The 13,986-nt window shown below is 41.0% G+C and overlaps 1 protein-coding gene across 1 annotated transcript; it reads left to right on the forward strand.

The window, feature by feature from the left end:
- The first annotated feature begins 282 nt into the window (after positions 1–282).
- On the forward strand, positions 283–2,708 carry Cited2 (Cbp/p300 interacting transactivator with Glu/Asp rich carboxy-terminal domain 2). The gene is made up of 2 exons (XM_047558189.1): positions 283–531; positions 991–2,708. Exon 2 carries the CDS (start codon positions 999–1,001, stop codon positions 1,821–1,823), a length of 825 nt encoding a protein of 274 aa, XP_047414145.1. The 5' UTR covers positions 283–531; positions 991–998; the 3' UTR covers positions 1,824–2,708.
- The last annotated feature ends 11,278 nt before the right edge of the window (positions 2,709–13,986 follow it).

Here is a 13,986-nt window from a genome sequence, read left to right on the forward strand (position 1 = left end):
CGGGTAGGCATTACCATCAGGCGGGGAGGCCGGGAAAATGAAACCCGCTGCCCCAGAGGTGACAGAGCTGGCCCTAGCGTTTTGGGGAGAGGAAACCAGAATCGGGGGACAACCGGGCGGCGCCTGGGCGCGCAGCCTCTGCGCACGTGCCGCTGGCGGCAGGGACGCGGCTCCCCGACCCGGTTCAGTGTGCCCTAAATTCCGGAATCCACGTCTTTGCGCCGCCCGCCGGGGAGGCTCTCGCTCCGCCCTTCTGAAAATCCCTTATATTAACTGTGGCCAAAGCCCTAAGAAACACAGCTCATTGTTGGCAGCTGCCGGGCGGTCCTGCCGAGCTGTGAGGGCAGCGGAGGGGAAATAAAAGGGAACGGCTCCGAATCTGCCCCAGCCACCGCTGCGAGACCTCGGCGCCGACATCGCGACAGCGAGCACCCGGCACTCCAGGAAAGCCCCCTCTATGTGCTGCTGAGCCGGTCCTGGACCCGACGATCCCGCCCTCGGTCTTCGGAGCAGAAATCGCAAAGACGGAAGGTAAGCGCGGCGGGTGAAGCTGGCTGGGGCTTCTGCCAGCCCAGTCCTCCGAGGGCAGGGTTTGCCCGGAGGAAGAGCGTGAGGCGGAGCTGGGGAATAACAACAGGATGTGCAACAACAGGATGAGGAGGGCTGATTTAATGCCTGAAGTTCGCGGCAGGGCTACGGGGCACTTCCTTTATTAGGCCACTTCAGGGAACACAGGGGCGTGTGGGCTCGGACACCCCCCACCACTCGGATCGCAGGGGAAGGGGCTGTTTGTGCAGCGCCTAGCTCTGCTGGGTGGCAGGTCCGCCGAGGTGGCGAGCTCGGGTGCACAGGCTACTAGTGGGAAACTGGGGGGTGATTCGCAGCTGACGTGCGCCGGGGGAGCCTGGGGAGCAGAGGCAAGGAAAGGGGTGCTCTTTGGTGGGCAGCACGTGTGGTGCTGGTCTTACTGTCTGCCCTTTTCACTTTCAGGACTAGAGATGGCAGACCATATGATGGCCATGAACCACGGGCGCTTCCCCGACGGCACCAACGGGCTGCACCACCACCCTGCCCACCGCATGGGCATGGGGCAGTTCCCGAGCCCCCATCACCATCAGCAGCAGCAGCCCCAACACCCCTTCAATCCCCTGATGGGCGACCACATACACTACGGCGCGGGCAACATGAATGCCACGAGCGGCATCAGGCACGCGATGGGGCCGGGGACTGTGAATGGAGGGCACCCTCCGAGCGCACTGGCCCCCGCGGCCAGGTTTAACAACTCCCAGTTCATGGGCCCCCCGGTGGCCAGCCAGGGAGGCTCCCTGCCTGCCAGCATGCAGCTGCAGAAGCTCAACAACCAGTATTTCAACCATCACCCCTACCCCCACAACCACTACATGCCGGATTTGCACCCTGCTGCAGGCCACCAGATGAACGGGACAAACCAGCACTTCCGAGATTGCAACCCCAAGCACAGCGGCGGTAGCAGCACCCCAGGCGGCTCGGGCGGCAGCAGCACCCCTGGCGGCTCCGGCGGCACCTCGGGCGGCGGCGCGGGCAGCAGCAGCAGCAGCGGCGGCGGCGGCAGCGGAGGCAGTGGCAGCAACATGCCCGCCTCCGTGGCCCACGTCCCTGCTGCAATGCTGCCGCCCAATGTCATAGACACTGATTTCATCGACGAGGAAGTGCTTATGTCCTTAGTGATAGAAATGGGTTTGGACCGCATCAAGGAGCTGCCTGAACTCTGGCTGGGGCAAAACGAGTTTGATTTTATGACGGACTTCGTGTGCAAACAGCAGCCCAGCAGAGTAAGCTGTTGACTCGATCGAAACCCGGGCGAAAGAAATCAAACCCCCAACTTCTTCGGTGTGAATTAAAAAAACATTCCCTTAGACACAGTATCTCACTTTTCAGATCCTGAAAGGTTTGAGAACTTGGAAACAAAGTAAACTATAAACTTGTACAAATTGGTTTAAAAAAAAAATTGCTGCCACTTTTTTTTATTTTTTCCTGTTTTTGTTTCGTTTTTGTAGCCTTGACATTCACCTCCCTTATGTAGTTGAAATATCTAGCTAACTTGGTCCTTTTCGTTGTTTGTTTTTTACTCCTTATTTCCTCACTTTCCTCCAGTGCTCAACTGTTAGATATTAATCTTGGCAAACTGCTTAATCTTGTGGATTTTGTAGATGGTTTCAAATGACTGAACTGCATTCAGATTTAGGAGTGAAAGGAAAAAAATTGCATTAGTTGGTTGCATGAACTTTGAAGGGCAGATATTACTGCACAAACTCTGCCATCTCGCTTCATTTTTTAAACTATGCATATGAGTACAGACTAATTTCTTAAATATGCTAAACTGGAAGATTAAACAGATGTGGGCCAAACCGTTCTGGATCAGGAAAAGTCATACTGTTCACTTTCAAGTTGGCTGTCCCCCCTCCCCCATATGTACAGACAATAATAGGGTGTGGAATGTCGTCAGTGGCAAACATTTCACAGATTTTTATTTTGTTTCTGTCTTCAACATTTTTGACACTGTGCTAATAGTTATATTCAGTACATGAAAAGATACTACTGTGTTGAAAGCTTTTTAGGAAATTTTGACAGTATTTTTGTACAAAACATTTTTTTGAAAAAATACTTGTTAATTTATTCTATTTTAATTTGCCAATGTCAATAAAAAGTTAAGAAATACTTGTTTTCTAGAAGTCATTTGGGGTGGTTTGTTCCCTTTGGTGCCCCCCTCCCCTGTCTGTAAGGTGAACACTTTATTGATGAGAGTAAGCATTCCAAAGGATAAGTTACAGGACACTAAAACAGGTCATGATGAGCTTAAGCAGAGAGCAGGATTTAACATAATTGGCATAATGCTTCATTGTTATTGTAACATGCCTCTTGGTGTGGTTTAATCAAAAGCTGCAAAGTTGTCAAAGTGCTTTTTTCCCCTTAATTGCCATCATATTTGAGTGTAGAGTTAGAAAGGTTTGCAATGCTAAACATAAATATCTCATGGGAGAGGGGGATCAAGTGTTTCTGGTTATACCTGATTCAACTACTTAAATGGAGATAGACTGGAATAATATACTGAGTGATTGATGGGGGTGGCATTAAATATAAATCTACCTTTATCTCTAGTGACGAATTTTATTTCTCAGCAAAAAGTGCTAAGGATAGGCACACATTTCTAGCTTAATCTCTGAAATAGCTTTTGACTGGTTTATAGTTCTGTGAGGAAGAGGGGGCGGAATTCCACCTTGAGGCTTGCTATTTTATTCTCCTATAATATTTAAAATTTACTCAGCTAAGTTGATTCAAAGGTCAAATTACAATCTTCACAAGATGTTCCCTCTCAAGCCTGCCCTGTTTTCCAGAATTCTGAGCTTTGCTTTTGCATGTTTGGGAGCAACACACATAGGATAAGATCATTTTAACTTTGACTGGATGAGTACCAAGGAGACCATAACTGCAATTAAAAGGGTGTCAAGTTTTAGTCTCATAAAATCAAGTAAAAGGAAAAGGATTGTTAAAATCTCAAATTATCCCAAATAGAATGAGAAGGAATTTTGTTTTCCCTTTCATGTTACCATGGTTTATCCTACGTTTATAAGAGCAACACACCTACATTCAAGAAAATAATAGACTTGTACTTAAGCTACTGGGGGAGTAAAGAAATGTAGGTTGAGAAAAATCTTACAAATAATGCTTTCAAAGGGCATTTCATTTAGACTTGGATTCTCATCCTAAATCCCACATAATAAATCAGGAAAGGTGGACATATAAAAGTGTTACATTAAAGTCTGGCATAAAGACCAGTGTAATTCACATCACCTACATTCTACATAATACTATTTCCAAGGCAGGACATGTAAAATTAAGACACACATTCCACTGGACTTTTTAGACTTCTCCAATTGATTCTTTCATATTAAAAATTAGATTCTGAATAATTTCTCTGAGAATACACTATCATCCAAAACTTTCACCCCATCTTAAAGACCAATCCAGATTTCCACCTTAATAGTTAAAGCCTAAGTTTTCTTCAGCTAAGACATGTCAATACTAAAGCTGCAATCAGCAGTAAATCTTCCTGGCTAAGCATTTTCACAGTAAGTTTTTCTTTCCCTTTTTCTTCTTGTTTCTTTCTTTCTTTTTTTTTTTTCCAGAAGCTCAAGTGAAAAAATATGTTTGCATACATATTAATACAGCAATTCCAATTCTTTTTCACTTGTGCCAGGAAAAAAAAAAAGGAAAGTTATTGGAGACATTGTTTTTTTTGCATAAAGAAAGAAGTAAAAGAATTGTCTTGCCACTGCCCTTCACCATCTATTCTGCCAGGGAATAAGCCACAGCACCTGCTCTGTCACTGAATTCCTCCTGCTGCTCAAATGCCGGAACACGTATGTGGAGATGCAGAAACTAAGGAACTATTATTAGATCTTGGGCCCATCCCTGCCAGAACAGAGGCCTCAAACAGAGGAGCTGGCTAAAAGCACAATTTATCCTCAGTACAAATACAAACCCCACCCTACCCCACCCCACTCCCCCACTCTCCCTCTCCACCCTACCCCATTTACTTCAGTGATCCCTGTTTCCTTCAAACTTTCTTGATCAACAATAGAGCAGATTCTACGTGATATTTGCAGGTCTCTTAAGCACAGAAAAATAAGTCCTTGTTTGAACAATCTGATTAATGAAACCTGTACAGTGACCTAGATCACCCGGCTACTGGCAGACATTTGCAAAACCTTCTGTGGTCTTGCTTCCTACTAAGTTGCTTATAGTGTATGGGGAAATTTGACGTCTGTACCTTGGCTGTTTGTCAAAAAGTTCTAATATGGTATAAGAGAGCTTCTGTTCTTTAAGCTTTGCCCACAAATCGACACACCATGCTTGATTTTCAAGAGGAGATCAATGATAAGCAACAGCATAACCTCATAGACACACGTCAGAAGAATAAGTCTCCATTAATAAAAAACGTGTGCCTCTACCATAAGCCTGATAACATCCTGGTAGCAGCATCTTCACTGGAACTGATAAAGACATGAGAGCTGTGGATGGGTCTTTGAAGAACAGTTACCTAATCGCCACTGTTTATGGGGTGCTGGGCTACAGCACTAGCTCCAGAGGCTGACATCTATTGTGAAGTTTACGGTCTCCGTGACTTTTACTACTGTAAACGCCTGGGATGGCTATAAATTGATGTCAACATTAAAGGCCAGGTCCTTTAGAGAAAAATATTAATCCACTAATCTATTATGGGTGGCTGGCTTTGAAATACAAACTTTGCAGCCCCGGATCATTAGGTGTTTTCGCCCCCTTGTGGAACTTATTTAGAAGGTCAAAGGAAAGCAGTTCCTCAAGAGGTTTTTTGTTTTTTGTTTTTTGGGGTTTTGTTTTGTTTTGTTTCGTTTTGGTCATCACTGAAGATTTGCTCTTTTTTTTTGAACAAATAGCATATTTCTGTGCAACAATTTTTTTTCCGAAGAAGATTCCAGAATAAACACTTTATGAAAACGAGTATTTTACCTACTAAAGACCTTAACCTGTGATTAAGTGTGCATAATTGAGATTTGCCTCATGTTTGAAAATATGCATTGGGTAAGGGATTTTCTCTTTGAAAGTGTAAGGAGTAGTGGTTTGGGCTCACGCTGTAGCTTCCCCACCATGTGGGGGCAGAAACACCTGCACCCCCACAGCAGAGCCATGATTGGTATTAAGTGTGAATAGCATTGCATTTGATGGTATGAGGTTGGAAAGGTAGAGGGAAATATCCAGGAATGCAGAAGGCAATTATCCTTCTTGGAATGTGACCAAGCCACTGGCTCTAATCTTGTGAAAAGAGTCACAGAATCTTTAATGAGAGTAAATGTTGCTGCCTAACTGAATCGGTAACATTTACAACATAGACCTGGCAGATAACATTGTCTCCAAAAGAATAAATAAATTTAGAATTCAAGGAATTTAGGAACCCAGTCATTGGCAATCTTTCCCTTTCCAATGGTATTGCTTTGTTAGCACAGGAGAGGTGTTATATGGGGCTTCAGAGGTGGTATTTATCATTTTGGTACTGTACCACTATCATCAAAATCAGAGCTCCTGGGCAGGTTGAGGCTAAGCCTCAGCAAAAGAACAATAGCACATCGAATGACTTAGCCAATGAACCCCTATTATCTATCATGTGTGCTGTTTGTCTTTTCCCCCCAGAATAGAAGGAACAATGGCAATGTCAGAATTTTAATTGCAATGGACTGGCTTAAATTACTTGACCTATTTTTATGCAGCAAGGAAAGAAATGATTCTTTTTTCCTGGTGGCCATGCTTATAATTTAAACTGAAAAAGGAAATAAAAGGACATTTTCTATCAACTAGGGTACTCTTGATAAACAATTTTAGTTTGCCTTATAATATAGTTGCTCACCTATATTTTTGAAAAAGTATTAAGACACCTGAAATAGAGAATTTTTTTCTTCACAGGAGGGAATGAAACTTTTCATAAGTCATGCTAAATAATGACTATTGAATATTCTAAAGACTGTAGGTATAGATTTCTATCATATGTTACCTTGTAAACACAATAAAAACAAAGTAAAGAAAAATCGGTCTGCTGTGTTAAGGAACTGAATTCATGATCCTTGGGAAACAGACCAAGTTCCTTCCATAGCTTTCTATGAACAAATAAAAGATGGTGTTTTGGCAGCCAAATCCTTATCAGTTACTTTTCCCCCAAGATGAGTACTAAATGTAAGAAGCAGCCCCAGGAGATAGTTGGTGGTACTTTCTGAGAATATTGCTTGGCTCAACTAGGACCTGCAGAGTGATCTAAGGCAGATGAAAGATGGACGATGAGTATTATTACTTTCTTTATATGCTGTTGATTTTCATTAGGCTGAACTAATCTGCAAGATTAGTGAGGCAGGGGCCCAACGTGGGGTGAGCACCGTGGTTCACAGGATTCTTGGAATTTTCCCATGGCGTCGCCATTGTGCTAAGCCCTGAAATCCTTCCCTTTCTTCACTCTACAGTAGAGTGGTTACTTGATTACATTTGGGGTTGCTGAACAAAGCCCACATGGGATTCCTCTCCTATGGGGCTGCAGTCAGGCAAGGTTAGTGTGGTGTGCTTTGCAGGAGATATGCAAATAGGCAAGTGGCTTTTGAAAAGTTAACAGTGCTAAAAGAACCCTGCCAGTCCATTATTGAAAGCTGGGTAGGAGGCAAAATGTAGGCTTAAGTAAAAGTCAAACTAGCATAAAATCAGAAAAAGTCAGCCAACTCCAGGTTGTTGATACTGCTTTAAGAACATCTGAAGAGGTCAGCATGCCAAAGTGACAGAAATGTGATTGGCGGTCACTGAAGTCTTTTCTCTTTGTATTTGTACCTCCCTAAGAACCCACATGAAATTTGGCCTTGTGATCTCTTTAATTCACTTGGTCACAGAGCTTTTTAAAATTTTTCTAGTAACCCACTGTTTGGGGTTTGATTGGGTTTGGTTTTTTGACTCCATGATAATTGTTATCTCCATGCTAACAAACACATAGTATTGAATTATGCAGGCAAATCCTTAGGTCGCCTTGCAAATATTGCCCTGTTATATTTATTTTGGAGAACTCTTTGAAGAAGGATAAGCAGAATGACAGCCATGCCATATTTCTCTTTATCTGATATGCTGAACAAATATATGGATGGCGAGCCCAGTAGGTGAAAAGTGATAGAATTGACTGCTAGGTTGCCAAAATGAACCTAAAATAAATATCTCAATGTTTCTAAGATCTGCCACCATTTTTTGGTTCAATGATTCTCAGCTGGGTAGAACGAGCCCTCTAAGAGGCAGATCAGAATAGGAAAAGGAGAGAAGGCAGTAACTTAAAAAAAGCATTCCATGCTATAATTGAAAAGTATTTAAATAAATATTAGTTTAGTGAAACAAAATTTAGAAAGACTTTTCAAAATCTTCTGCGTGATGGGACATAGAGTTTTAAATGTCAAAAAACACTGTTTAGACTGCATGGGACCAAATTAGAGAAATTTACCCTTCATTCAACATTTGTTAACAAATCATTTTGTTGCCACTGAATTCCTTGTGGCTGATTTGGTTGAGCACCAATAATGTGTCAGGCATTGTGATGGACATTTTACACACATAATCCCATTTCATGCTTATAATATTCCTGCAAGACACATGTTATTATTTCAATTTTAGATTAGAAAATTGACATTTAGAAAGGAGGTAAATTGCCCTATAGGAGGCAGATGCAGAGTGGTTTCACAACTCTAAAACCATTCTTCCTAAAACATTACCCTGCTGAATCCTATTCATGATCAATTTAATAATAGGACTGCAGAAAAAACTCTATGTTACATTATCATAAAGTACTAAATAGATTAACACAACTATAACTTGGATCTATCCGGACAATTTTACACCTAATTTCTTGGGATTCACAAGATTTGGGTCTACACTTTTTCAAATCCAGTCTAAATATTCTTCCAAAGTAAGTTTAGTCCTAAAAGTGCATGACTTGCATCATGGTAGAGCCTGGCACCTTCACATCTTGACCTCGTTAGCACTTCAAGTCAAATGAAAGAATATCAATAGTTGAAACTGTAATTTGGGAGATTATTTTCTTAATTGAATTCCATATTGCTGGAGAGTAAACAGTTTCTTTCAGAAAATAAGCCAATACCTTAGCTTTGCCAATTTTAGAACCTATTAAATGAAAACACTCATGCTAGTTCTCACTTGTAAAGATGGCCACCTCATAGCTTGCCCAACTGCCTAGAGGCAACTATGTATTAACATTGATTATAAGATTCAGGCTGGTTTCAGGATGGGAAGATGTGGAAAATGTACATCTCAGAGAAAAGGAAATACAGAATTTAGTTAGTTTGCACTTAAATAATCTTTCTGTATCTATCCAAACTTTCTTGATGCAGGTATAAACCCACTTTCTCTTGCTCTGGTCTTCTAAGGAAACAGAACTCTTCCATTAGTAGTTTTGCTGAAAGGAATAGTAGATCAGAAATAAAAACAAAGGTTGTAGTCTTAGCTCTGCAACTAAATAGCTGTGAAATTTAATCACTGTCAGTTCAAGTTTCTCCATCAGTAAAATGAAGATGTTTAATTAATACATCTTGTATTCAGGATCTCATGAAGGAAACATAAGCTCATTCCTATCATTTTTCTCCTTCTAGAAAGATGGAGTACAATATTATAAGCTTCCTTCAAACCCTGTTGTGATTTCTTACCATTCTTTTCCCAAGTTAACTGTAATCCTGGGGATGTGCATAGACTTGACCCAGAAAGGACCAGAATCATCTCTGTAAACATTCTCCTTCTTTGCCAGTATAATTACAAATGTTAACTATTGAGATTTATCAATGTGCAAGCAAATACCAAAAATGTACCACCCATGAGATGTTTTTAATATATGACACTTACAAAGATGCAGGTGACTACATAATATTCTTTGTTGGGACAGTGGTTTAAATTATATGTACTGAAAATAATTTGATTGACTCTTCATCCCAAGTTCTGTCCTATTTTCTTACAAATTACCTTCACTTTTTAAACCTCTTAAATAACAAGCAGTCGAAAAAATATTTTGAGCCCTCTTCCCTTTAAACAACTCTTTCTGGGTCAAAATCATCATCATTATCATCGCTGCTGTTATTACTTAATTCATCAAGGACAAAATTCTATATACAGTGCTAAAGCAGGGGTAGTTAGCAGATGTTAAACACCATAAGCTGGTACTTCAGAGTTTTCCGACAGTTAAGAGGCACTTTTCTATGTCCATTTATCTATTTCTCCTTCTCCAACTTCCCAGAAATACATTACTCAAGTTTAAGGAATCAATTATTTACCTAACAGATTAGTTGGAAGTAGTTATACAAAGCAAATTTTGTATCCAGATGCATAACTACCCAGGAAACAATTCTTAACTGACATGTAAAAGTTAATGCAGCTAAAGAGCAGTGATAAAGTGGAACAATATTTGTTCATTTCACTAATCCGCCACTAGGTGGAGCTAAAAGCCTGCACCATCATATTTGCACTGGAGCAGCTGCCAAGATTAGACTATCACTTGCTTAAAGAACTGTCCCACGCCTCTATTTTATTGAAACATAAATTATTCCATATGACTTATTATAACCTTCAAAATAGAGCTAAATCAAGGACACCTAAACACACTCTTCCCAGAAACCATTTCTCACTACCGTCTAATAAAAATTAGAAACTGACAAAGGTCTCCTTTCCCCTCCTTATCTCTTCCCTTTTTGAAGTGCTCTCCTCCTACCTTCCATTCATTCAGGTATCAGTGGCTCAATTTTCTGCCCTGCTGGGGACATCTATCTAAAAAGAGAAACTCTAGAGAAACTAAAGGAAGATATTTCGAGTGGTAGTATTTTGTGCATAAGTCAGAAAGGTATTGAAAGGTTTCTAGCGCTTTCTCTGCCTTTGTCTGACCCTGAAATCATACCTCTTTCCTGTTTTTCCTCCTACCTTTCAAGCCAGCCTGTTCCAGTGTCAAACTAGACCCTCTGCTCTTACCTTAAATATTGGACCATACCTTGCTAACCAATTCCACCCATTCCCTGGGGTTCTGATACCAACTAGACACTTAAGGGTTTCAAAGCTCAGATCTTCCCACTAATCTCTAATAACAACCCCTGTCCCAGCTCTGCCTACTACTGAAAGAACACACACACACACACACACACACACACACACACACACTGAATTCTGAAATCTCTTTAAGTAGAGTATGTCAACATACTCTACTTCAGGCCTCTCTTCCTCACCAGAAATCTACAAATCTCAGTTTCTTCCATCTTCTTCACTACCAGCTCCCTCCAAGCTAATCGGCACTACATTGTAGAAGTTCATTGCTTTTGCTGTTCCTTTGCCTAAAATGTGTGCTCCTTCCCAAACCTCCTCTAGGTCTCTGTCGGTATTTGCTTTCCCACTGGCCACACTAAAATGGAATCTACCTCCAGCTTTTCCCACTGGAACTTCCTGTCTCCTCAACCTTGTTCAGTTTTTCTCCAGAGCACCACAGTGATTTTAAAAAGTGTCTGTAAATTCTTTGACACTCATCAATCAGTGACATTAGGTTGCTTTTCTTAATGTGAGATTCACTTACGGACTCTCCTACCATGTAACTTCTAAAGCAAAGGTAAAAAAAAGATCACCCAGCTTCCTCCTGGTTCTCACAGGACACACAACTTTACAGCCCTGAGCTGCAGTGTGAATCCAATTACCTGGAGACTGCCGTGATGTGAGGAAGCCAGGAAGGCTTTATAGAGGTGTTGCCACCAACAGCACTCAAGGAGTTCCTGTCGACAGCTAGTGTCAGCCTCCAAATGTATGAATGAAGATACCTACAGGTTCTTCCGGTTTTCAGCTATTGAGTTATCTTCCACTGCTGATTCTACCTAGGAGAGACTCCAGATATCAAACACTATGGAACAGAAAAATCATGCTCCTCGTACCTTCTGTGAATTAGTGTGCCACAGAATCCATGAGCATAAAATGGTAAGTATTAGTATTTATACTAATAATTTCTGAATAAAATGTATTTTACTCACATAAAATGTATTTTACTTGTTTGTGGATTATTGTTTGCTATGAGGTGTCCACCAAAAGCTCCTGTGTTAATGCAGGAATGCATGTTCAGAGGTGCAATCATGAGACTGTGAGGACTCAACCTAATCAGCCCATCCTAGTCTGAATGGACTAACTGGGTGGTGACTAGACAGGTGGGGTGTGGCTGAAGGAGGCAGGTCACTGGAGCATGCCCTAGAATGTTCTTCTCTGCAGCCCACCCTCACACCCCACTCCTGCTTCCTGGCCACCGTGATTGGAGTAGTGCTTCTCCACCACACCATGTCTGCCTCATCTTGGGCCCAGAGCAATGGAGTTAGCCCACCATGGACTGAACCTCTGATACTGCGTGCCAAAGTAAACTTTTCCCCCTCAGGTATTTTGGTCAGTGATGACTAACACACTGTCCTTGCTTTAAAATATAAACTCCATGAGGACAGAGAATTTTGCCTTTGTTCTTTGTACATGTGCCTAGAAGAATACTGTTACATGGTAGGTGCTTTTGTGAAATTCATCAATTGTATTCATTTATTTATTGCATAAATTATTAAATGAGTGAGTGAATTAATTTAAAATTTTTTAATCATTCTTTTCCTCTCTATGCCACCCCTGTTCTTAGTTCAGAAATTAGGGTTACTTCTTACCTAGACTGCAATAACTTCCTATCTGGTCTTATTTCCCCCATCTTACCCCCTACTATCTATGCTTCATACTTCAGGAAGAGTTTCTAAAATACAGATTTGATCCTACTGCTCAGGTCAATGGAAATGGTGAATCTGGTAGCCATGTTTATACCATAACCATGGAGATTGAACAGATTGGACCATGGGCAAGTGGCTGTTAGCGGTTGGGAGTGAGAGCTAGCACATGACTGCCCAGGAAAATTCCAATGAAGACAAAGAAAAACTATAGTCATTTCCTGGTGTTTAAACTGAAATTATGTAGAGTTGAGGTTGGCATGTCTTGGAGGCCATAGATTCATACTGAAGAGCAAATAAACCAGCTTGCACAAGTCAAAACTCAATGGAACCACAGTCTAAACAAAGCAATACTAAGGGACCACATGACCCCAAACAAAGAGAAGGAGAGAAGGCACATTTGTCTTTGACAGTTCTCTAATTTCTTGAGTCAATACCCATCAATCCATAGTTCCTGTGAGATGTCCCCAGACCATTTTTTACTAGTTCTAATGTGAGTGATTTTGACAACACTTAGTTTAGTACTCTTTGCTTTTACATATATTGTTCCCTCTGCCTGGAACACTATCCTCATCTTCATCCCCTTGGAGTGTCCAAGAGTACCCATCTCAATCATCTTCTCTGAAAAACCTCCCCATGTGACTCCCTACTTTGTTTTGCCACTATACACTATAAATACCTCTACTGTTTGTATTGATCACATAGTCCTACAATTATGTGATAATACTCTCCTCTCTTCTACTTTAAATTCTATGCATTAGAAATTTTCAGTTGCTAGTTACAGGAATCCTGATTCTATTTAAACCATTAGGAAATATATTTTCTGTTATTAGCCAATGGAAAGTTAGTCTCTGGGATTGATTAACTTGATGACTCAATTATGTCAACACGGATACAGGTTTTTCTCCTCTCTAGTGGGCTCTCCTCAGCTTTGACCAGATAGGAAGTTATTGCAGTCTAGGTAAGAAATGATGAATTTCTGAACTAAGAGAACAGGGGTGACATAGAGAGGGAAAAAATAATACAAAAAAGTAAAATTAATTCATTGACTCATTTATTCATTTATCCAATAAGTAAATGGATACAATTGATGAATTTCACTAAAGCACGTATTGAGTGCCTACCAAGTACTAGTATTCTGCTGGTAATAGGTGGCATTAAGAGAGATCGCATAATATTTAGGAAAGAGAAAACTTCTAGCAGAATCATCTCTTTCTTTGTGTATAGCCCAGACCCATTTCTGAATCAACTAGCCACTGGGGTTGTTTTGCCATAGAATGGAATTGTTACATTGACTTCAACTAATCACCTGGGGTTGGAATGGATCTGGGGTCTGCAACTCCACTACCAGAGGAATCAATAGCCAGGCATACCCTCTCTGAAATTTTTGTTTTAAAGCATAGGCTTTTTTAAAGCTGGAATTGAAAGGGACTATTTTCAAAGATTTTATATTTTCAAGTCTTCCTCATATAAGAAAGATTTATGACTAATAAAATTATATTATAAATCACTCAAGCACTTGATAGAGGTTGAAATGTGTTTTACAAAGTGACATTTGTTAATAAAAATAAATGTTCTCTTAAAAAGAAGTATACAGTCATTATGTCTTCATTTCTAGCCCTTCAAAAATTCCCCTATTAATATGATTAATAAATAGCTTCTCTGAACCAAGAAAATTATG

This window comes from Sciurus carolinensis, chromosome 7, assembly GCF_902686445.1.
Source record: "Sciurus carolinensis chromosome 7, mSciCar1.2, whole genome shotgun sequence".
Taxonomy (NCBI): Eukaryota; Metazoa; Chordata; class Mammalia; order Rodentia; family Sciuridae; genus Sciurus; species Sciurus carolinensis.